General features: G+C 52.0%; 1 protein-coding gene across 4 annotated transcripts in view; it reads left to right on the plus strand.

Annotated features, from left to right (window-relative positions):
• Nucleotides 1-6,486: 6,486 nt before the first annotated feature.
• Nucleotides 6,487-23,880, plus strand: part of SAMD11 (sterile alpha motif domain containing 11) — a gene marked incomplete at its 5' end in the record, with an annotated part of 101,988 nt that continues 84,594 nt past the window's right edge. The window contains 2 exons of one of the 4 annotated variants that reach the window (XM_082777249.1): nucleotides 6,487-7,279; nucleotides 9,060-9,151. In XM_082777249.1, coding sequence (XP_082633375.1) covers nucleotides 6,487-7,279; nucleotides 9,060-9,151 — 885 coding nt within the window. Of the gene's footprint in view, nucleotides 7,280-8,126; nucleotides 8,155-9,059; nucleotides 9,152-23,880 lie in introns of those variants that run through there. The other 3 variants (XM_082777251.1, XM_082777250.1, XM_082777252.1) reach the window with 3 other exon arrangements.

Raw genomic sequence — 23,880 nt, forward strand, 5'->3', positions numbered from 1 at the left:
CAACACCGATTTCTAGAAAGGAGGAGAATTAGAACAATACAAAACCCGTCTGCAGAGATGCCCAGTGATTTAAAGGCTTTCGAACACGTTAGCCCTAATTAATGTGAAAGCTGTAAGCCAGCTCAGGTAGTGTGTACTTCAGCACCTCCTAAATTGGTTAAGGCAGGTTCTACCTAGCCTTTGATTTGACCTCTCTAGCATGCATTAAAAGTAGTTACACCTTGATTACACTAGACTCTTGTGACACTTCACTTCCAAAGGATTAGCTACCAAAGTTCATCCGCCTAGTCTAAACAACTGTGCTTTGTGCACACGTGTTCGTATACGCTTGTGAAGGAGGGGACAGACCCAAGGCTGCTTCTTTTATAGCATTGTTTGGTGCTGGGGTGGCACGCCAAATGTTATCTTCCTCTTGGTGGCCACTAATTTTGTATTCTTTTAACCCAGCAATAGATTCCAGCCGTGCCCGGCTTCTTGGGTAGTCAGTTTTTCAGTGTTTCTTTTTGTTACTATGATTGTAGGCGGGAAGGAAGGCAGGAAGTTGGAGAGGGGAGTAGCACGGAGTGATCTACAAGTGCTGGGACACAGCCAAGCTTTAGATTAATACATCATGACCGTCATTTCAGCATCTTTGATACTGTGAGTTTTTCTTAGCAATGGAGAAGATTAGAGTAGAAAAACAAACAAACAAACAAACAAAAAAACAACCAACAACAACCCTAAAAACAAACTTTAAGGAAAAAGAGAATCTGGTGATGGCTTTCTTCTGCATTACAGCTTTGATATCTCAAGTCTTTCACAAGAGCTACAAATTAGCAGTAAATAACATCTCAGGAGAGAAGAATAGGCGAGAGAGAAAGATGTGTTTTTAATTGCAATATGGGCACAAAGAAAGAGTATAGTTAATACAGAGAGAAAAACAGGGAGGCTGTCCAACGGCTGGAACTGCAAAGAAGAAGGCACTTGCCTTAAAAGTAAAGGGTCAGAGAGAATTGTTAATATAACAGCAGCTTTGATACTTAAAGCCTTATTCCACTGGTGATTTCTGTAAGTGCTCTTTTTACATCATGCAGGCACCAGTTGAGTGTTGCTAAATTTGTTGCTTTCCAAAACCTTTGTAGGGAAGGGCAATCTCTTGTGGGCCTTGAACACTGAAGTGTGAAGTCAGTAAAAAAAATTTTTTCCATTGGTTTTAATGGAAATAGGAATCTGCCCTTTGAATTGAAACTTCTTGTTGCAGAGATCTCAAAGCTGATTCTGATCCGAATTTCCACAGCATACCTGAACTCCAACCACTGAGGAAGGGAGATGAATCGGTACTTTTATCCCATTAGGGTTTCTGGTGCCATATCCTCTGTATTGAACTATGTAGATTGGTCTCACTGGTGCTCTGCTATACAGGGTACTTGCAGGGAAGGTGATTTGGAAGAGGTATTTCATGAAAATACTTGGATGGGAAGAGTTTTTTAACCCACACTGACTGTCCTGGGCTGTTCTCTTGGGAGCAGCCAAACTGCCTGCAGGAGGTAGGGATGTATGCAATTGATAGCTCTGGTTTGTTGTGTAACCTCATGCTACCCTAACCCTACTTCCCACAAAGACACAAAATACCTCGTAGTGAGTTCTAGGGGGCTCCTTTTTCACCCCAAGAATTCAGTGTAAGTGGCAGCCTTCTGTATCAATGGGATTAAAAAGGGTACAGCCCAGCAGTTCCTGAGGAAGCCCTTTTTGAGAGGCAAAGCCCTTTCCAGTGTCCTCCTTCCCAACCCTCTGCCCCTGAAGACCCTCGTGTGCCCTCTCTGCTGCTGCTCTTGCTGCTGGGCTGTCAAAATCTCTCTTAATGAAACAGTCTGGCCCGAGGCTAGTATTACCTCCAGTACTGATCCTGCTGGGCTGCTCACGTGCCGCAGCGAGCACAGAGCCGGGCCACACCTGGCAAGGAATAAAAGACAAAAAGCAGTGAATCCTGTCTGTTAGACTGCCTTGATGTCCTCCGAGGCTGTAAAAGGGACTGGAGAGGTATGAATTTGGCTGTTTTGGGGAGTGGTGGTGCTTGGTCTCCTGCCTTGTCTTTCGGTCAGCTTAGGGTGACTTGGTAGGGTCAGAGCTGTCGCTTTCCATCACGGGTGTGATCACATCAGGGCAATTCTGGGGGAAAGGAGTGTGGAGAGGAGCTGTTAACTTGCAGTCATAAAGGGCTAAGCACCCTAGCTTTGTTCAGGGAAATGACAGGGCCCAGGGGGTACTGCCCCATTCGTTGAAGGACCTGCTTAACTACCTGAGCTCTCCTGGTGTGCAGGACACAACTTGGCTGCCATCCTTACTTGGGGGCTGTGAGGAACCCCTGGTATGGCACAGCCAGCCAGGAGCACTCTGTGGACTCGGTCTGGCCATTTTACCTGTGCCTGGGTGCCTCTTTCCTCCCAGCCTCAACCTGCCTTTCCTGTCAACGGGCACAGCCTGTACCTACAATGAGTTTTTCAAACACTCAGCACCAGGGACCTTTGATCTCAGTTAGAAACTCAGGTTTACTGTCAGACGTAAATAACAAATTGCATATAGGATGTTCCCACTCCTTTTACGGGTAGAATAATGGAGGCCTCTCCAGGATAAGTAATTTGTCCATGAAACTGATGACAGAACAAGGAGGAAAATCCTTATCAGTTAACTTTCAGACCTCTGCTTGAAGCACCATCTCTTCTTGTAATACGCTTTCCAGGAGAGCTAGCTCTTGGCTGCTGTTGACACATTTGATCAGAGAGAAACAAAAGGTCCTGGTTTTGCTTCAATCCAGCATGATGTATTCCAGAAGTGAGGAACTAAACGTTAGAAAATGATCACTATTTATTACACTTCCTGTGGTAGCGCCTCTCTGAGCAGATTAAGAATCATGCTTCCACTTTGCTAGGTGCGCTGGAAACACATTGCAAAAAGACACAGCAATTTGCACCCCCAGACTCTAGCACGTTCCAATTCCTTAGTCTGGCCTTTGCAAAGCATACCTGCTTCTCTCTTCAACCACGTGTGCGTGGATTTGCTTAGATCTCTCTGATCTGCTCGCCAATGGTGGATCTGTTTACACTAATCCCAAGAGCTCCACTCTTACGAGACTGGAGCTGAACAACTCGAGGCTCCTGCTGTCGGACTCAGGCTTCCAGACAGAGCTCTTATGCTTTATTACAGTGTGGAGGGGTAGGGAGAACTTGGTAGTAAATTTTAGTGCTTGTAAGAGACTGATAGGATCGCCTTGAATCTGCGCCTCTTGAATCCCTCCGAACTTTGCTGAGGTCTACCTGAAAGCATCGTGTGTGTGCAGGAAATGCAGCCTGGCCCAAGCTCTGCACCTCGGGTTGAGACACCATCAGGAAGCCTCCCTCTGCCAGTGCTTGGCCAACGCACCTATATCATGACTGGAATCAAATACCCATATTTCTGGGGACTGAAGCACAGCCAAGCAGTTGCTGCCCTTCCAGAATGAAGTCTAAGCAGATTCGTTTATGAGTAGGTTCAGTTTTGAGCCCGGTTTCTTTAGAGACTGAAAGCAACTGAGCTGACGTGAAGTGGGAAAACCCCACGGCAAGTCAGCTTTTCCCCTGAAAAGAGAAGGTAAATACAAATCCTCGGGGTTAGGAAAGGTTCCATCACAGCGGGCTGATATGGGCAGAGCAGACGCTAGGTGCTGTTAGGGGATCTGAGGGGCCTGGAAGTGCCACAGGAGGATGTGTTCCTGCAGGGTGAAGGCCATTCCTGCTCCTGGAGGAAGCCTTGAGACTTATCTTTGGAGGTGGCCAAGCTCTCTGCACTTGGAGGTGAAGCTGCCCTTACGGATGGAGGTGGCAGAAGAACAGCAATCACTGTGGCTGTAAGAGAAAGCAAGCTACAGAGGAAACACCCATTCCCATCTAAAAAATTAAAAGCAATCAGCCCCATGAAGCCAAGTCGCAAAGAAAATGGATTCAAATGAAGCCTGAAGAAGCTCTGCGAGCCCTGCAGAGAGCTCAGGGCAGTTGTAGGTGTGCCAGGCAAGGAGGTTTTCTAGGAGGACAAGAGCAGATCTGCTCACCCTACGGCCTCCTCACCTGAGCTCCATCCAGAGTCATCGCACGCTTTCACGGAGAACGCCTGCGTCTCCCAGAGCCTCTTCCAAGCATTGTTCTTGGTTCATTAGGTGATAATAGAAAGTAATTTTTCCCCTGTCATCTTGAGCAATCAGAGGCATTAAGAATAAGAGCCTAAGCCTGAAAGCCTAAATGAGAGGGCTTGATGGGTATGTATATCTGCCTCCTTCATTAGAGCAAGAAGTGAGAGGATTGCTCCCAGAGCTTGCATTCCTGGCGAATAAATAGGCGAGGAAGAATCATGGTCAAACGGGGCCAGGAGATGAGGTTTGGGGCTTCAGGTTCCATTCCCAGACCTGCTGAACCCCGGAGAGCTGTTTTCCTCCCCCTTTGCTGGTGTGAAGCAACAGCCTGTCCCACAAGGGGCCCATCAGAGGACGCGGTGCCGAGAGGGGTTCCCATCAGCTGGGGGCCGTGGGGGGCAGAGAGCACCCGTGAGAGCTCAGGCAAATCACTTGGTGCCCCAGTGTGAGCTCCTCACCCCTATTAGCCTGTGTTTACTCATAGTGGGACTGAGTAGCTGCATGAGTAACTGCGTAAACCCAGCATGAGTACAGCATTCACATTCTGGATCTCAGTCTCTTTACCACTAAAACGAAGCTTTTTAGCTTCCTTGTAAAGGTGCTGGGAGGTGCTGGGCATTCTCATCTCTGCCCTGAGAGCATCAGAGAGAGGGTGCTGAAGGGGCAGGGGCTGGTTGGGAACTGCCCTGCTACCTGTCAGTGGCTACCAGTGGAGAGCAGATGGGAGAGAGACAAGCAAATCCATTTCTCCCTGTCTGGAAGGCAAATTTAACTTGCCACTAGCTCCACTGTAAGAAAATATGTACTAAAATGTGCACCTTGGAACAAAATCAAGAATTGTTTTTGTTTGGGATGGGATAGTGATGCCACCTTCTAACACTTGTGGGGCATATTTCTTGTAGTATATTCAAGAGGATAATTTCTTTTTATTTCCCTTCCAGGTAGGATTCTTCCCACTCAGCCGATCCCAAGCAGCATCCAAAGGTAGGGACCTCTCATCACCATCACAAATCTCCGTAACAACCACACAACTTAATTTTGGGCCGCACTGGGCTGTTCCGCATGGCCGTCCACTACGGCTCCTAACGCAAAACCAAATTACAGCACCCCCCCTGCTTCTTCCTCCATCCCTGGCGGGGAGGAAAGAGCAGGATCGAGCCCTCCTTCCCCAGGCTTTTCCCACCAGGAGCCTGCCAGGCAGAGCAGCGCACGCAGCCAGGCGTGCGGAGGGAGGCGAGCCCGGCTGGCAGGGGGCAAGCCCAGCCGCGCCAGCCGCCGGAGCCGGGCTGGCGGCTCCCCTGCGGCTCCGGAGTTGGCTCCGGAGCCGGATCCGGAGCTGGCCCCGGAGCTGGCCCCGCCGGCCGTCGCTCACCCCCTGTCTCCCCGCCGCCGCCGCCGCCGCCGGCGCGGCGCTTGCAAGCGCCTCCGCTCTTTAAATGGGCCAAGTTAAGAGAAGCGGCGGCGGCGGAGGGAAAGCTTGTTTGGTCGGAGTCTGGGAAGTGCGCTGCGACTTCGGAGCGCAGATCAATATATGTCTGTCCCGGCTCGGGGGAGGGCCGGGGGGGCGAGCCGGCAGCCCGACACAGAGCGGCGTTTAGGGGCTGGGGGCGCCTGCGTGGGGAGCGCACGGCGTGCAGAAAAGCACGAGCTGGCGGGGCTGTACATGCGTGTGTATATATATATATAAATATGTAGATAAATATATATATGCACACACATATCTCTGTAACATAATACCGTGTCGGCTTTTTTTTTTTTTCTTTTTCTTTTTTTTCCTTAAATTCCGCGCAGGAGTGGGAATTAAAATACCAACTGGCGGTGCTCCGAACCCGCCGGTGGGAGCGGGGCGAGGGCGCAGGGGTGCAGGTGGAGGGGAGGGAGGGAGGGAGAGAGGGGGGGAGGCCCCCGGGAAACTTCTCCGGCCGGCCGGTTGCTTGCAGCCCCCGGGCGCTGCGGGGCAGGGCAGGGGCGGCCGGCACCGGGCGGCCCCCGGGGGCCGGATCCTGCCCGCGCCCGGCGGGCGCCGGCGGCGGCGGCGGCGGCGGCGGAGGGGAGGGAGGCGGATGGCGGGGTGGCGGCGGCGGGGGCGCAGCGTTTCATTTTAATTATCGCCTAGAAATAAATAAACCAGGTGTCAGTTTAAAGGAAGGAGGGGAGGAAGAAAGGGGGGGGGAGGGTGGGGGGGGAAGGAGGGCGAAAGGGGGCCGGGTGGGCGGCGGGGAACCCTCCAGCCTGGTGAGAAGGTGGGTCGATCTAGGGGAATCAATAAGCGCTTTTTTTTTTTTTTTTTTTTTTTTTTTTTTTTAAACCAAAATAATGTCTACGGCAGCGGAGACCTCTCCGAGATGTCAGGTATTAGTCCGGAGGGGCAGATCTGCGAGCCACACGGCAGCTCCCGGGGCTACGGTACATTAGGCTCTCCGTGGGAGAGGGATCCCAGGGAGCTCCGCTGGGGAGCCAGCCCAGGAGATTTGTTCGCGGGCTGCTCCGGGGGATACCAGCCACCTCCGGCACCCGAGCGCCAAAGGTGCTCGTGTTCCTGCTGCTGCTGCTGCTGCTGCTGCTGGCGCATTTCATCCAAACTCCAGCCAGAGCGGGGGCAAGTTGAGCCGGAGACATCAGAGCCACTGCGCTTTGGAGAGACGAGGGCGCCCGGGGAGCGCAGTAGCACCATGCCTGCTATCAAGAAGGAGCGACTTGACAGGGAAGAGCTGGCCCTGGCAGCCTTTAACCAGCCCATGGAAACCTTACCTGACTATCTCGCCCCTCTGGCCGCCGCTGCCATGCCGGTGGTAGCCCCCCACCCGCCGGCGTACGAGCAGATCTTTGCCCACCGCGCGTACCTGGGCTTCCACGAGAGCCCCCACCCCTCCCACCCCCACCACCACCTCCCCGAGGACCTGATGCTGGAGAGGTTTTCCTCCATCCCGGATTTCCAGCCCTTCTTTGACAACGGCGAGCCTTGCATCGAGGTGGAGTGCGGGGAGAACAAGGCGCTGCTCTACATCAATAAGTTGTGCCAGGGGAGCAAGGGACCCTCTATCCGCTACCGGGGCGAGTGGCTCACCCCGAACGAGTTCCAGTTTGTCAGCGGCAGGGAGACGGCCAAGGACTGGAAGCGCAGCATCAGGCACAAAGGTAGGGGCGCTGCCCCCCCCCCCTCCCCCTTTGCAATTTTTTTTTGGGGGGGTCCCCCAAATTTCGCCGCTCTTCCTCAGCATCCTCCCCCTCGCCCCCCCCCACGCTTCGGTGGCCGGATCCGGGGAAGGGGGGGGGGAGGCTGTGTGGGTGGGTGTTTGGGGAAGCGGGGGGGCTCCGTGTTATCGGGGGGGACCTCGTATTGCCTCGCCGTGCCCCCCCCCCCACTCCCCCGGGGCTCTCCCCGCCGCCCCCCACCCGGGCACCCCAGGAGCGGCGCAGCGCGGCTGGAAGTTTTCCCAGCGATTTGGCAGCGCCGGCGGGGGGAGGAAGAAGAGGAGGAGGAAGAAGAGAGAAGGTGGAGGGGGGGGGGGGGACGACGAGTTATGTTGGGGGGGGGGGAGAGGCGTCTCTTCGTTGAGGGGGGGGGGGGAAAGAAGTTTCGCTCCGTGCGGGCAGACGGCGGGGGGCACCCTGGGGGGGGGGACACACACTCGGGGGGGGGGACAGACAAACTGGGAGGGGAAGAACAGGACCCAGGGGGGGTCACAGGATCCGGGGGGGGTCAGAGGACACGGAGGGGGGGGACAGGGAGCCGGGGGCTGAGCCTCGGCGCCACGGGGAGCGGCGGCTCCGTCGCGCCGGGGTGAGGACGAGGCAGCTCCGGGGCGGCGGGCGGGGCGCCGGGGGGGTGTTCCCCCGGCTGCTGGGTGGTGCGGGACCTCCGCCGTGCTGCCGGGGGGGGGAGCCGGTCCTCCCCCCCCCCCCCCCTTTTTCCTTTCCCTCCATCCCTCCCTCCCTCCTTCCTTCCCTCCCTCCCTTCTCTCCCTCCCCGCCGCAGTCCCGGCGCCGGGGCCGGCGCGGCGGAGCTGCTGGTGCGGGCGGCAGGTGGAGGCAGAGCGGGGAGCCTGCAAGGGGGGGGGGGGGGACATGGGGAGCGGGGGTCGGTGGGGATGGGGAGGGGAAGGGGTATGGGGGGGGTGAGGGGGCGAGGAGAGGAGCCACGCAATTAGCGAGAGCCGGGGGGGGGCGCACGGGGAAGGGGGGGGGGGGGGGGGGGCCGGGGAGGTGGCTGACACCTCGCCCCGGTTATTGATCGCCGGGGGGGGGCGGAAAAAAAGGGGGAGCAGCTGCGGGGGCTGCTCCGGCTGGCGGTGCCGCACTCCTTCCCAAGCCAAAAAAAAAAAAAAGCAACAAAATGTTGAGAAATGTCTTATTTTTAGAAAATCGTATTTTTGAAAAAAAAATCTCAATTAAAAAGCCGTAATTAAAAAATCTATTTTAAACGTCTTTATTTAAAAATATTAATTAAAAAATTCATTAAAAATTCTTTATTAAAAATTCTTCATTTAAAAACCTTAATTAGAAAAAATCTTATTTTTTTAAACCTTAATGAAAAATATTTTAAAAATCTTTTTTTTTTTTTTTTTAATTCTTAATTTTTGATTCTGATTTTGGCACTGGCTGCCTTCAGGAAACCTCAGCTCCTCCGGGGTGAGTCAGGAGAGGCCCGAGGTTGAACTGGAGGAGCTTTTTTTTTGGGGGGTGGGAGGAAGGCTTTGGGCAGCGCAGAGCCCCCCGGGGGGGCTCCGGGGGTCGGGGGTCGCCTCCCCCCGGGCAGCTCGGGGAAGGAGCAGGCAGCAGCCGGGGTGGGTGGGTGCTGGCAGGCAGGGGGGCTGCGCCTGTCTCCCTGGATCCTTTCCTCCTGTGAAGGTGCTGATCTTTTTTTTTCCTTTTTTTTCCTGCTTCTCCTCCTTGTCTCCTTCTCCTCCGCATCCAGGGAAAAGTTTGAAGACTCTTATGTCCAAAGGAATCTTACAGGTACATCCTCCAATCTGTGATTGCCCTGGGTGTCGAATTTCGTCTCCAGTGGTAAGATTACTGTTAAATATGTGCTTTAGTTAAGACATCTCCCCTCTCCTCCGCCTCCTCCCCTTTAAAAAAAAAAAAAAAAAAAAAGAACAAACCAAAAAAAAAAACCAACCCACCAGCCCTTTGCTTCTGTGCTCCGGTAGGAGCTGCCAGTCCCTGGGGCTGCCAGCGCTGCTTGCAGACAGTGCAGGTGGGAAGAGAGGTGTTTAACCTAAAGGCTGCGGCGTGATTGTGTGGCTTTCGGGGGGAGCTGGCTCCGTGCAAGCGGCCAGCCGTTCAGCAGCTTCGTCCTTATCCTCACCCCTCGATTCTTGTGTGTTTTGCAGAGGTGTAAAGTGGATAAATAAAGCAGAAGGGCATTGTGAATGCACCCGCGTGCTAGAGTCAGAACAGCCACGGGTTACAAACCATTAATGATTTTTTTTTTTTTTAAAGCTAAGATGAAGGAGGAGCAAGCTCATCTTAAACATTCACAACTTTTACAACATTTGTCTCGTAAATCACTGCTTTTGTAGATCTTTGCAGCACAACTTTTGGGTTCCTCTCTGCCGTTACCTTGAGAACTTTCAAAACCTCTATATGGCACCAGCATTTTCATCCAAAAGATGCTGGTGCTGTAAATAAAAACCAACTGAAATTGTGGTCAACCGAGGCATTAAAACCAGTTCTTTGTGTGCAGGAATTACCATAAAATACAGAAATACCAAAAGGTGATGGCAAAACTCTTGGCTCATGGAAGTGAACCAGGTCGTGGTCTGAAAAGCCAGCCGTGACTTGGAACGTTGTTGTCAGTAGCTCTGTGGGAACAGCTGCCACTTGCGACTTGCTTCCTTTAATCCACTGAAATTACCCATTTTTTTTCTTGTGTTGTTTCTATGGGATCCGAGGGATGTTCTGTTCCACACGCAGCATCTTCACGATGCTCATCTTGGACTTGAGAACTGAAATGCTTTCTGCATGGCGTATGTATGTGCATGTGCTGTGTGTCTACAGACAGGCACGGTCACAGCTGTGGGGTCTGTCTGTGGGGTCAGCTTGGGGGAGCAGCCGCCCGGCCCCACTGAGCTCCCAGGTACAGCTCCGCTGCCTTACGTGGTATCCTAAACCCAGCAGGGCAGATGGACCACCAAAACCTGGTGTTTCTGAGGGACTGCTGTCATTCCTCTGAGTCTGGGGGCAAAGTTTGGGGTGCTGTGTGATAAACTCGCTGCCGTGTTGAGTTCTGTGTGTGCTTTAATCACTAATCTGTTCGGACTGGAGGCCAACGAGCAGGGATCTGAAGACCAAAGACCCAGACTTGCTGCTGGGGCTAAATGCCTGGCCAGGTGATGCTGGCTGCTTGTCATTTTCTGCGTAGCCAGTTGCGTGGTGTGGTGGCCAAAGGCCACCTCGCACTTCCCTAGCAGCAGCATTTTTTAATAGATGCGCGGGGATGCTGTGCATTTACAAAGGGAGGCAGCTGGGCATGGAACAAAGGCTATATTAAAGTGGCTTTTAAAATAGAACTGAATTTGAGAAGTTCAGACAGGGAAAGAAGGCTTCGTGTGGTTTTGGGAGAGGAGAAATGAATCCCCCTGGACTCGGCTCCTGCTGCTAACCCACTCGTGTGAGCTGCTTGCAGGGGGGTCGGTGTCAGAATGAGCCCAGGGGGGCCAAACCCCAGCGAGAGCTTTCATCCAAGCTGTGTTTCTCAGTGTGTGCTGCATTTTCCGGGCTGTAATTAGACCGTAGTCCTGACCGAGTGACAATTTCACGTTTGGAACCGGAAAGCTTTTGGTAGTGCCTCGTAGCAGCTGCGTGTGCTGCACATTCAAAACAGTGACACGAGGAAGGGGGTGCCCACCCCTCTCCACCTTTCCAGATGTAGGCACCACTGCCCAACCGTGGAATTTTGGGGATGTTCGGGGTACCCTGGGTGCTTGCGTTCAGACAGGGACATGGCAATGGGGAGCTGGCTCCATCCTCCTCCTCCTGGAGCGAGGTCAGTCCCAGCAGAGCCCCCCTTGGCACGGGGCTGGCCGGCTGCTGGCGGCTCTCGGCACCCTGCCCTTCTCTGTGCCGCTGCCAGCAAGAAGAGGCAGCGCCGCAGGGCTCGGGTCGAAGCCCCCCAAGCTCGGGTCGGAGCCCTCAGCCCCGTCTGGCGCCGCGCTGCTCCCCCCCTGCCTTTGGGGCCAGCCCTGCCGGGGGCTCCCCCGCCGTGGCTGGGGAAAAGAGTGGCGCCCGGCCCCCGTCGCGCCCGGCTCCGTCGCCCCCCGCCGCCCCGTCGCAGCTCGTTTGCTGCAGCTGCAGACAGCGGCCGGCGCCGGGGCCAGCTCCGCCACCGACCGCTGGTTTCCTGCGAGGCGGAGGGGGAGCAGCAGCGTCGCGCTGGCTGCACTGGCGCCTTCTCCCCCCGGGCAGCAGCCGCCCCCGTGCCGGCATCCATCCATCCATCCATCCGTCCATCCGTCCATCCATCCATCTGTCCGTCCATCCATCCACCCACACATCCATCAGCGGGGACCAGGGGGAGCTGCTGCCGGCCAGGAAGGCTGCGCGGAGAGGCTTGGGGGGCCCTCGGGTGGAAGGGGTTGTGGGGAGCGCAGGGGGAGACCCTCGGGATTTGGGGAGAAAGGAGGGTCCCCAGGGGAGGGCAGGGATGCTCGGGGGAGGGCAGCGCGGCGTGTTCTTCCCCCCAGCTCTGCCGAGAAGGGGAGTGGGGTGCTGCGTGTCCCCCCCCATGTGTCCTCCTGGAGGGTGGCCGTGCCCCCCGTCATCCTGTCCTCCTTTCCCCGTACCCAGCCTTTGCCCCGGAGCTTTTCCAGATGCGGAGGGGAGACGCCGCTGCAGCTCGGGGTCCCTGCAGCTATTTTGGAGGTGCGGGATGCCAGGCGTCCACAGGAGAGGTTTTGAGGAGGGGCCTGCCCCCACGCTCAGCACACGTCAGTTCTGGGCAGACACAGCTCGTCTCGCTCGGAGCCCTGGATGCCTTCCAGGCCATTCTGGTGAAACCCGTTCCCCGCAGGGTTCCCCCCGTCCCCTCCACGCCTCGCAGCGCTCCCCAGCACAACGGCTCCGCTTCCAGACCCCCGGCAGGGGCCGTGCTGGATGCTCCCTCCCCAACGTGACCCGTGCTCGCCGGCGGTGGTCTGGGCGCAGGGGGGGAGCCTGACGATTTCTGTCGAGAGCAGCACTAAAATCTTTACTGCCGAAACAAAGCGTCTCGGGTTTGCAAAGTCTGGCATCGCGTGGCCGGTGTAACGCAGGGCAGGGGTTTCTTACCAGGCTTTTGCTTGGGTTGTTTCCCCCGTCAGCGTGACCCTCGCTGCATGGTGCTACTTGTGCTGCCTCCGAAGGTGTGCTAGGGCTGGATGTTGGCTACTCCTCATCCTCTTTTCCCATGGAAAGGGCGGCTGAAAGGCTGCCCACGGTGAGCTTTGAGGTCCAGGTCACAGCTACAGAAGGCAGGCAGGCTTCTAAAAAGTCTTATTTATTTTTAAATGTGCCGTAGCTGCATTCAAGCCAAACAGAAAGCACGACAGAATGTGTGTTTTGTTTTTTTTTCACTCCGTTTCCTTCGTTGCATGTCAGGACACATGGTAATTGTGCATAACTTGGCCGATGACGATGGTAATTTGTTTGGTTACTGGGGTGGTGTTTTGCTCTTGATTTGATTTATATGTGCTCCTTTTTATTTGCTGCTTCTTTGCTCGCTTGTTGTTGCTTTCTTTCGATGCCCCTGAAGATAAGGCGTTAGTCCAAGACTTTGTCAAGGGCGGGAAGAGGAAAGATCTGCTTATTTAAAACCAAGATGACAGCAATCAGCCGAGGCCCTGTTATTTAGCCCTAAGACTGCTGAGTGCTCTGCTGCCTGCTCGTTCGGAGGGGCAGGGGCTCTGCGCCTCCCTCCAGCACTGCCTGACTTCTCCTGGGGTCTGGCTGCATCTGCCCGGGGGATGCCCTCCTGCCACTGCTGCTCTGTGGCTCGGTGGGGAGCCAGGAGCAGATCTACGTGGGGTAGGGCCAGCAGTGCCACCGAGACCCCGTGGGCACCGGGACCCGAATTCAGAGGCTGCCCCCAAACGGGGACCGTGCCCCGCTGGGCGTGAGCCCTGCAAGAGAGCCTTGCTGCGAGGGCTTCGCCTGCTGCTGGAAAATGTAGTTGGCTGCCCGTAGAGGCAGGATTAAGTCAGAAAATTTACTTCTAACCGAATAGATTAGATTTAGGTTCCTTTCCGAGCTGCCGTGGCCTCAAGGATTGGAGCTGGAGAATCTTGGGGTTTATGTGAAGGGGGCTGTTCATAACTTCGCCTTTGCGTCTCTGGGGGCTGCCTTATGAATGTGCAAAAAGCCCCTCTGTAAAGCAGACTTATAAACCTTTTTATCCCCCCAAGGTCTTTGGCACAGTCTGTTGATTTTTATTTGTGGTTTCATGCTGATTTGGATTGTTGCTTTTAATCCAGCACATTTTAGTTTAGGTTAGCATTTGTTGGAGGCTTTTTTTTTTCTTTTTTTTTTTTTTTTAAACGGGCTTCACTCAGGTGATTTTTAGGGCACGTGTGTTGTACTAAGAGCTTCTAACTTAAATTTGAGCTGAAGAGTGTATCCCAAATCCATCAGGCACCACCTTCAGGGAGAGATTGGGGCTATGGCACATTGTGCGTGTGCGTGGAGAGACCTCAGCTCCTGTCCTTCCTGGGAGAGGTGAGAGGCTGAGCACACAGCTTGCCAGGTTCCCAAACCCAAAGGCATCAGGAGCACGTTTGTGTGCTGCTTTCATGGAGGATCCCCCAAATTAGCCACTTTTGGGTCATTCAGCACTGTGCAAGGGAAAACTGGCGGCTGGAAGCAGGCACGGGTGTGAGAGGTGCTCCTGGAGGCGTTTTTGGCTGGAAGTTATCCCTGCTGGTCCTCCAGCTCAGCTCGGGGACAGGGCACGCTGCCACTGCCTGGTGCTGTCCGGCGCCAGGGGTTTGGAGGGGGGAGTTGTTGAGAACTGCTGGTTATTATTTTACGCAGGGGCAGAACAAACCCAGATCAATAGGGCTAAGAGTGCCAGCACAATACTGAAGGATTTAATTTTGTGGATTATTAAATACCCTCTGGAAAGGAAAATATTAATTGGATTGCAGTCTTGTGAGTGAACAGCAGAGATGTATAAGCAGCTATGGCTTAGGAAAATAATTTTATCTTCCTGTGGGTTTTAAAGAGGTCCAAGTGGGGGACGTTTGCCATAGCACTAAGGCGGCAGTGAAGATTTTTTACTCTTTGGTGAACAACGAGGAGAAACTGGGTGCAAGAGGTCTCGTGTGATGGAAGGAGCGAGGAAGCTCCATCCGTGAGCTCAGGTTAGTGTCTGTGAGCAATGGGTCCACCGACTTTTGGAGTGGTGTTGGTTCCTTGGGAGAGCCAAGGAGAGCATCACCTCTGCCGCCCCGTGTTGTGCCCTGCCCTGGGCTCAGGGTTTTACGCACGAAGGCAGCGGAGGTTTTGCAGCCAGCACCGCGTGCCTGGCGAGCTGTTGGGTTTGTGTTCCACCAGGCCTGGAGAATCTACTGCAAGCAAGTTGCAGCTGGGAAGAAAGCAGGCTAAATAAATATATAAAGCAGCGAAAGCAGCAGCATCTTGTTAGCGGTGTGTCAAGGGCAGTGTAAAGGTGAGATAGGATAAGTAATTTTGCTGTCAAAATTATTTAGAGATGTCATTAAACTGCTTAGGGCTGTCTCTGCTGCTTCAGGGCACAGACACCTGGTTTTAATTTGCAGTGGTCTATGTCCAAACCTGCTGGCCTTATTCAAAGGGATCAGTGCTAATTTGGAGCCTGGTGGCAAATGCCTTTCGTGAACACGGGATCTAAATGGCAGAGGTGACTAAAAGACCAGAATTAACTCCCTCATAAACTCCGTTCATTTTTCTTTTCCTGGGGTTGTAAAACCATAACCTAGTTAAGTTTGCAGAGCTGATGAACTTTTCAGATTGCTTGTTCTGGTTCAGCTCTGGGGGAAGGAGAACAGAGAAGCAGTCCCGTATTGGCCCCAGACATTGGCAGAGAGACCCACGCTGCTCCTAATGAAGTAATGCTTGGTCGGAATTTTGCGCTTGCAAAATTACTTTGTTTTGTCTATAATTCTTTTTCCTCCCCTCGTTTCTCTCCCTCTCTCTCTTCCCTTCTTTTCTGGGTTGTCTTGTTCTGTTCCTTATGCACAGTTTGCTTCCTTTCTCCAGAAATCTTCTTGCCACACAGCAGACACCGCTGCTGACTCTCGTTTAGCATCTCTGCCCTCTTGGCTCCCTTCTTCCTCCTCCAGGTTGAAGTTCACCATCTTCACCGAGTCAGCAGCTGGAGAGACACCGTTCTCACCATTTCGGGGCTCCTTTCTGTTTGGAGCTATTCAGCTTCCTCACTTCTGGTAGTGAAAAGCTCATTATTGGGCTCTGTGTCCCAAATTGGTGTTAAGGGTGATGAAAAGACATCCCGAAAGTTATTTATTGGTGCAGGGTTGTAAGTGAAATGGAGAGCTGCAAAATCCAGGAATACCTTCAAGCCAAAATTTGCGCTTTTGACTTTCTGGATGAAAACATTCCTGCACGCCAAATCCCTCTGTTTTAAAGTGTTGAGGTCGCTTCAATCAGCATGTGAAGGAGACTTTTTCAATCCCCTGTGCCTCCAGCGAGGCCGACACCTGCGCCTGCATCCTCCAGCACGCCGCTCGGGCTGCTGTGCTGCAGCATCAGAGCAGGGGCTCGTCCAAAACCGCTTGGCTTTTTCCAGCAGGGTACTTGCCAGAGGAAGGTGAACAGGATTTGACCCCGAGCTGCAGCTGGGAAAGGGAACGGTGAGATAAATGGGCGAGCAGCAGGCAGCGATGGAGGCTAAGTGTCCTGCCGCTCCTTGAGGGACTGAAGAGCTGAAAGCTCCTGTTATTTTGCACGCTAATTGTTCATCCACGCTTGTGCTGCCGCAGCAGCTCTTGCTAGTGGAGATCTCCCGTAGATTTGGCCAAAGTTGCTGTATTTGTACCAGCACACGGCCGCTGCTCAGCTCTGCCCAAGTGGTGTCGGGGCAGTGACATGGAGCAAGAGGCCTCGCCGTGGCTCGGTTGTCTGTGGGCACAGTGGTGCTGCCTTGTGTTTTATCGTCTTGAAAAATGGGGGAGAAATGACTTTGGAATAAGGTTTCATTAATATTTTGAAAAGTAACAGCATTTTCTGTCTTTAGAGGTAAGTCGATGGGCAGTACCTGTGATTTTTGCATTGTGCTGCTCAGTTGGGAAGGGAGAATCTTTCTTCAGATAACTAAGAAGCAGAAAAACTTCAGAGCTTTTGATGATAGAGGAGAGACTCGCCAGCCCTTTGGTCCAGAAAACACATCTGCTTCTAAACTGTTTCTGACGATGGCACTGCAACAAAGTCCTGTGTTGGCTCGCAGCTGATTCCCGGCGTAGTGCCGGGAGGTGCGATCGCTTCGGATCATGCAAGAAGCAGCTCGGGGATTTTAAACAGCTTCAGTGAACTCGGGCCTCTTAATCACCGCCGCTTCTTCGTATAAAACTTTTCTCTTGAAAGAAAGCAGCCCACTCTGCCCAGCCCGAGGGTCTCACCCCTCGGAGCTCGTGTTTATTGCCGCGTCCCTGGGGCCTTGCAAATTCAGCGTTACGAGCAGATTCCTCTCCAAACGGTAGCTACTGCTCTGCCTATCTCTGCCCATCAAATTGCAAAAAACTCCCTCGTAACCCCATCCTTTCTTTTTATCGGGCGATGCAGGCGATAGGTGGTACTCGGCTCGGCTGGAGCTGCTTTTGCCGTGTTGCCAGGGCAACCGGAGATAGCCCCCGCCGACAGGAAAGGGCAAGCATTCCTTTCTGCCACCGGCTGGAGCATCAGTGATTGAATGAGATTAGATGGAATTAGATAATCCCGAAATTCGCAGTGATTTGACGCCAGACCTTTATTAAATAAGTAAAAGTACCGGCCCTTGTAGGAAAAATGAATTCTCGTAGATCAATAACTTTTCCCACCATTTGTCACAGCTGTGATTCTGAAGATCTCTTTTTCTGTGATGTGGGGCTAACCACACAAACAAACCTTTTTTTCTTTTTTTCTTTTTTTTTTTCTCTCTCCCAGAGGGAACTATGATATCAATTCCTCGTTTATTTCCCCCTTGTGATTCACCCACTTAACCATAAAGTACACTTAGAAAGGAAAGCACTACACGATTCTTCAGTGATGGTTCAATGAACTACAGCGTACAGGAGTTACTTAAAATTGTACACTGGTAGTCTTAACTATAACTGTGTCTTAGGGTCCTTTTTTTTTTTTTTTAAGAAAAAAAAAAAAAAGCTGTGTGTTGTGAACAGCAGCGTAGTTTTTTGTTCCTTGTGTGTTCAGTGCCTAAAACTGCTGGGACCTCATCTGTGCTTGGCACGTGCCTCGCTCAGCTGCAGTCGAGTTGATAACACCCTATTTTGATCGAAAGTAGATCTGGGTAAAATAAGGATGGCCGTGTGAATGCAGGATTGGACTTTGATCACAAGCAGTCTAGATTTACATCAGTTTGACTCTGTTGACTTGTTTTTCATCTTCAGGCTGGCATGGCTTGCATCAAAACTTAGCCTGCATCAGAGGATGCCCAGCAGAGCACGGAAAATTTGGTGCCTTCTGTCCCTCAAGCAGTTTTGTTTCTTATCAAGCTAAATTGGCTCTTTCTGAGCCGAGGGCTAATTTATTTATTTTTGCAGAGGGGTTGCTGTCCTTTGGGTGCAGCTCTGCTGAGGTTTTTGCAGACAGAGGGGACAGAACAAGGTCTCAAAGCCATCAAGAAGGAGCATACCCACAATGAGAAGGGCAGCCTGCTGACTCCCTGTGAGGATGCTTTTCATTCTGAACAAAAATGTAGTAAACTAGGTCCGTTTAAAGAAAAAAATTAACAGTGCAATTCCTTAAAACATTTTTGGCTTGAAATTCTTGAGCTGGTAATTCAGGGCTGTAAATCTATCTAAATCTATCTGCACTTGTTTGCATCAGCACCGTGGATCTGGTTTTCTGAAGTCTCACCTTACGCTGCTGTGATGTATTTCTCAGAAATAAGTTCAATAAAAGTAAATCAGTGAGGCTGATAAGCACTGCTGTCCCCTTACGGGTGCAGAGGGCAAAGATCTTCCTTGCTTCGGGAGGATTTAGTTTCATTGACGTCTCTGCTATTGATTTTAAAACATTATAGAATTTTTAAAAAGTATCTTAAGAGGATATTTGAAATTATATACTCTACAAGTTGCTGTGCTTTTCCTCTAGCAGTGCTGAGAAGCTAACTTATGGAGAGTAATCTCATTGTTTTGGTGGGACTCCTGTCACGTCAAGGTCTAGAACTAAGGATACACAAGGATACAGGCAGGCTGAATTGCCACCCCTGCCTTTAGTCAGGATTCAAAGGAAATTCAGGATTCCTCAGAAATCCAGAAAAATCTGGGATTTGGGTCTTTACCCCGTGACAGAAGATGATTCCTGCTTGTGATCAGGTTTCCCACCTGTCCAGCCCCAGTGTGCGAGGCAGAGGAGCTGTTGCTGCATCCATCCGGGGCAGAGTACTGCTGGAACCACTCGTACATCCCCCTGGAAGAATAGGAAACACAGTAGGGGAGGAAATGAGCCAGGTGCTTGTTTTCTTCAGGTGGCAGCTTCACCTGGGATAATCGTGCCCTGTTGCCTAGGGGTCTGCTCCACAGGACCCCCAAACAGCTTTGGGGGAACAGGGATTCTTCCCGGGAAGAATCTGGCTTGGTAACTGTAATAGCAGCTCAGTGTAAAGAGCACATGTGTGTTCAATACATAATAAAGTCTAGGTATCGGTTGCTTCAGTGATTTCCCATGTTTGGAGACCAGCCTTCACCTGGGGAGGTCTCTCCGAGCTGACAAAGGAAAATCAATTGGAAACACACACGGTGCAGAATTCCTTGTGGTGAGGATTGCAGTCCAGCTCGCATGTTTTAAATTGTACCCTGGAGAAGCTGCCCTTAATTTGTTGGAACCGTACTTTTCCTCTTATTTTTTAATGCCATCTCTGTGCATGATACTTTTTCTTCAATACCGAGTCATGTGAAGGCTCCTTCTCTGTCTGGCTGGAGCTAGCTGACACCAAAGAACATAATGAAGTTGGGTGTTCGAGGCTCTTCTGTGGGTTGGCGCAGGGGAGACGCCTGGTAACCATGCAAAGTGTGGGGCATTTGGAGAGAAAGCCTTTGCTTTGGCTGGTTGCTATTTATTACGGCTGAATCCCAAAATAATAGACATCAGATTTTGAGATGGCAGTTGGCAGCGATCCTGCTGCGTGTTCCCATGGACAGACAGGCATGGAAAGCCAAAACAAAGCTACTCAGGCTCGGTATTTGATGAAGAAAACCTGCTCTGTACTGGCAGAATGAAACCCAGAGCCTGCACCGCGGGACGGGTGTCCTACGAGCTCTGGCTCTGGCGGAGGGGAGCAGTGGGTCTGGCCATCAGGTGTCTGCTGGGGATAACCCACCGTGCTTTCTCCAGCCTTTGTTTCCAAAAGCAGCTTTTTATTTGGCTTGTTGGACTTGGTTTACCAAGAGACACGCATTTCTCAGGGCCTAAATATCTTTTATTGCCGTTCACACCAGCAGTGTTCGGTGCCTTCGCATGGCCCTTGGAAATGTGGGCACGTTCCGTGATTCAGCTTCCCCATGAGCGGGCTGGGGCGAGCTTATGGAAATCAAATCTTCAGATTTCTGGGTTAAAAGGCCAGGAGACCACCGTTACCATCAAGTCTAAGGTCTGGTACTATAATAAGAAATAGGACTTCCCCAAACCGGTTCCTGTTTATGGTGGCTTGTCTTTGCAGCTTTCTTTTGAAGGAAAGCGTGCAGTTGTGATTACAGGTCCTGTTGTGTATTGATCCTAATAAATAGTTTCAGTTGGTAGCTACTTGTGCTATGTAGGAAACATTGATGATATCGGTAGTTTGCGTTTGTTCCTTGTCACATTCCTGCCACCTGGTCTCCTTACAGCTTTGTATTTCATTCTTCAGAGCTCTTTCAGTGCCCATCAAGAAGCCACCTCTCAACCTTCTCCTTGGTGAGTTAAATGCAGCGAGGCTCTTCAGGCTCTCCATGCAAGGAGGTGACCCCAGACTTTTAGCTGTCCAACTGGTTATTGATAAAAATATTAGTTAGACTTGGTTACATGCTTATATTCTGAGATCTTTTTATCATCTTTTAATCCAGTGAACTTGTGCTGTGTTGGCTGGTAGTGCTCTCATTTCTCATTCAAAAAGTTGCGTGGTGTAAGATCAAGAAATTTGCAGGAATCTAAGCACATTACACCAGCACAATTGTCTCAGCAAAAAAGATATGGGATCTTTTCCACGAACAAACTTTAATTTGCATAAATTATGTCACCTTCCTTTAATTTATTATCGCTTGTCCAGTTTCCTTTATTTCATTATTTCTCCTGGGGGTTATAAAATTACTTGGATTATCCTGTTTGTGCTTTTTAAAACACAGGCCCAGTGCTACGTTTTCCCGTTTACCTTGGATTTCCTCATTGTTCTGAGACTCATTAAAGATCAAAGTCAAGTATATAAAGAACTTCCCTGGCTAAGTCCTGAAACTCTCCGAGTGCAAGTGATCCAAGTCTGCTGATTTAAAACTCTGTAACTTCAGAAGTTTCAGTTTGGAAGCCTCCTAATTTATTGCTGGAATGAAAAGTATTTCATTTTCCTACCAAGTTAGAGCTAGCTTTTTCTCCCAGCGCAGAGATGAAATATTTATTGAACATCCTGATTTTTTTTCAGCATTCCTGACAGTTCTGCCATTCCCATCCAGTTACAGGCTGAAACCACGATTACCTCCTCTGCTTAATAAACCAGTGTTTACAAACCAGTTTGGAATTCTCCAGCGAAAGAAGGAGTTATTAAAATCGCAAGTGCAATTATTCCAGATTAGGATCTTTATAATGGGCGAGGAAGCAGAAGCCTGCCCCATTACAAAGGGCCCTTCTCTGCGCGTTACGCCGACGGGATGTCCAACTGTCTTAACGTCTGGTACTCCTTAGCTTTTGGTTTATGCCTCCGGTGGGATTTCTGCTGCCTTTGCTTTGGTCGGTGCTGGTTTCATCGGCAGCCTGGCGCGTGGCTCAGCTGGTGGAGCACTAGGAGGGCAGGATGCTTTCTCTTCCTCGGCTCAGCGCCGCTTGCCAGGCTGAGTGTTTACAGCCTGCGGGTTCGGGTAATGAATAGATGTGCCGGGCTTCAAAAACCCGACCTCTGTGGCTTTCTGATGAAAGCCAAGCCGTTCTCCCCCACCTGGATGCTGCTGTAGCTCACGCTCCTCGTCTGGCTGCTTCTGTTTTCTCCCGGTCTTCCAGTCAAGCCTTCCCATTTGCTCGCCAGCTTATGAAGCAAGGCAGCGTTTGAGTTATCCAAAGGAGCGCTCACGGTGCGTTTTGTCAGAGCTTTCTCCTCTTTAAACAAGCAGATCTGCCTTCCCTCGGTGTTTGCTGTAAATGCTCTTGGAAAGGTCTTGGCGCAGGGCTGTGTGTGCAAGAGAAGAGGTGGCGAAGTGATGCACCCACAGCACAAAACTCCTCTGCTCCCAGGAGCACCCAGTGGGAGACACCTCGCCGGGCACCTCCCTCTGCTCCAGGCTCGTGTTCATCCAGCTCTGGCTCGCGGAGATGCTGTGCTGTTAGCCCGGGCTGGCACGAAGCATCTTGATACCCTGCGAGCTGTGAAACTCGACATATGCCGAGGCAGCGAGAGGAGGAGAATCTTTCCTTAAAGCTTCCTGGGAATGTTCTGGCAGTATTTCATCTGCCGGGGGCTGCGGTGTCATTCAGGCTGATCCCAGTAGGCCAGCGGCTTAGGATCAATAACGCCCTTGATCAGCAAATAATTCTACCTTGATCAGAGAATCCTGGTAATTAGAGCTGGGAAGGATGTATGGCTTCACTCAGCCTGCTCCGGAGAGCCCCGAAGCACGCTGGCATCAGTGTGTGTGCTTCTTGGGTTTTTTTTTTTTTTGGGCCATTCTTGTAACACAACGTTAGCCAGGCTGTGCGTTGTTATTTTCGGGAAGTATCAATATGGGATGTTCCACTGGTTTTCCTCGATAAGAAAATATGAAAAAAGCCTGGTTTAAAAATGGCAAAGATGAGGGAGAGGTGGGGCACGAGGAGAGGAAATGGCCCCTTCTGATCACCCAGGAGCAGAGCTGGAAACGGAGCTCAGCCCCTCAGCTCCCATTCCCTTTTGGTGGATGCTCTGCTCAGCTTCAGACCTTGCGTGTGTCAGCCCCCCAAATGCCTCCTCTGCTGCCCTGACCAGAAGGCGTTGTTCCTGGGGATGCTGGCTTTCCAAGGCTGACCAAAAAGGGAGGCCCTGCAGCATTTTGGGGTGGTTCGACAGCCTGGTCCAAGGGACCTGCATCACAACCAAGCCACGCTAACACGCAGAGCTACCCCTGGCTGGGGATGCCGAGGTAGGTGGAAGTGGCTTCGTTTTCTCTTCCTTCACTGCTGTCTTCATCCCTCCTTGGGCTGAAACTCTGTGTATTTGGGACAACCTTTTTGGGGTGAAAGTGCATCTGTGGGATTCAACTCGGAGCAGAGCGCAAGAGACGCGTTGTGCGGTGGCACAGGACGGCGCTCTGCTGTATGCAGCTCCTTGGCGGTAGCTCCCAGCAGGTTTTCGGTGGCACAAAGCAGAGCAGCTGGGGGCTGGGCGAAGGCTTAAAAGGTTTCTAAGTGAGCGTGTGGGAAATGGGTTGGAGCGTGCTGTGCCAGGGCCAAGTCTGCCCCGGAAGACTTTAGTCATCGGCATGCAAAGCACCGAGAGGCAGGGTGTCACGGCGCCGGGGCTATGCAGAGGGCAGGAGCTGTCACAGCACTAGCTGCTGGTTACAGAGCCCCAAAAATGAGGAAATAAAGATAGCTTTTCATATTTTTTTTTTTATTTTTTTGTGTGGCTGTCTGTGTGAGCCCATCAAGCAGGAGTGTGGCCGCTTGCCTACAAACAGATTAGTTTTTTATTGCTTTTGCCACCTCTGTGGTGCTGTAAGGCCTGGCTAGACCAGGGATAGCACGATAAATCTGGTTTATATCAATGTGAACTTTGATATATCTTATTAATATCACGCTCACGATTTGAGTATTTAAACATGGATGGCACACACGCAAACGTCATTTAGCTTATGCTTGCTTTATTTAATTATTTTAGATTTATACAACACCTGTCATGGGCTCGTAACTGCCATGCAATTAATTAAACCTACCAGGCACTCCAGGTGGAAAATGGGCTAGGAAAAAAAACCTCAGGAGCCTCCGCTGAAGCCGTGTAGGATGCCTCCGAGGGAAGCCTGCGTGGGTTAGCGAGGGCAGGGATTGCACCGAGGTTTGGGCAGAAGGAGGAAGGGAAACAGGGCTCACACAGCCACAGCAAAACATCTCGACCCGGAGGGAGCAGGGGGGATGCTCAGAAACCCGCGTGGCCCACAGCTTGGCTTACAGTCGGGGCTCTTTGCGAGCTGCTGTTTCAGCGCCTCGTGCAGGGAGCCCGACAGAGCCACCCCAGGCAGGAGGGGCAGTTCCTGCTGCCTCAGCTCCCACTGGGATGCCCTCAAGGTTTGGAAGTGGTTTTGCATTCGCTGTCTCAATTTTCCCCAGTTTCAGCCTTTCTTTAACAAAAAAAAAAGTCAAGAAACGGGCTGAGGGGCTGCTGGGGGCTCTCAGGGCAGGGC

This window comes from Aythya marila (genome assembly GCF_965140915.1).
Source record: "Aythya marila genome assembly, chromosome: 21".
In the NCBI taxonomy this organism is placed as follows: Eukaryota; Metazoa; Chordata; class Aves; order Anseriformes; family Anatidae; genus Aythya; species Aythya marila.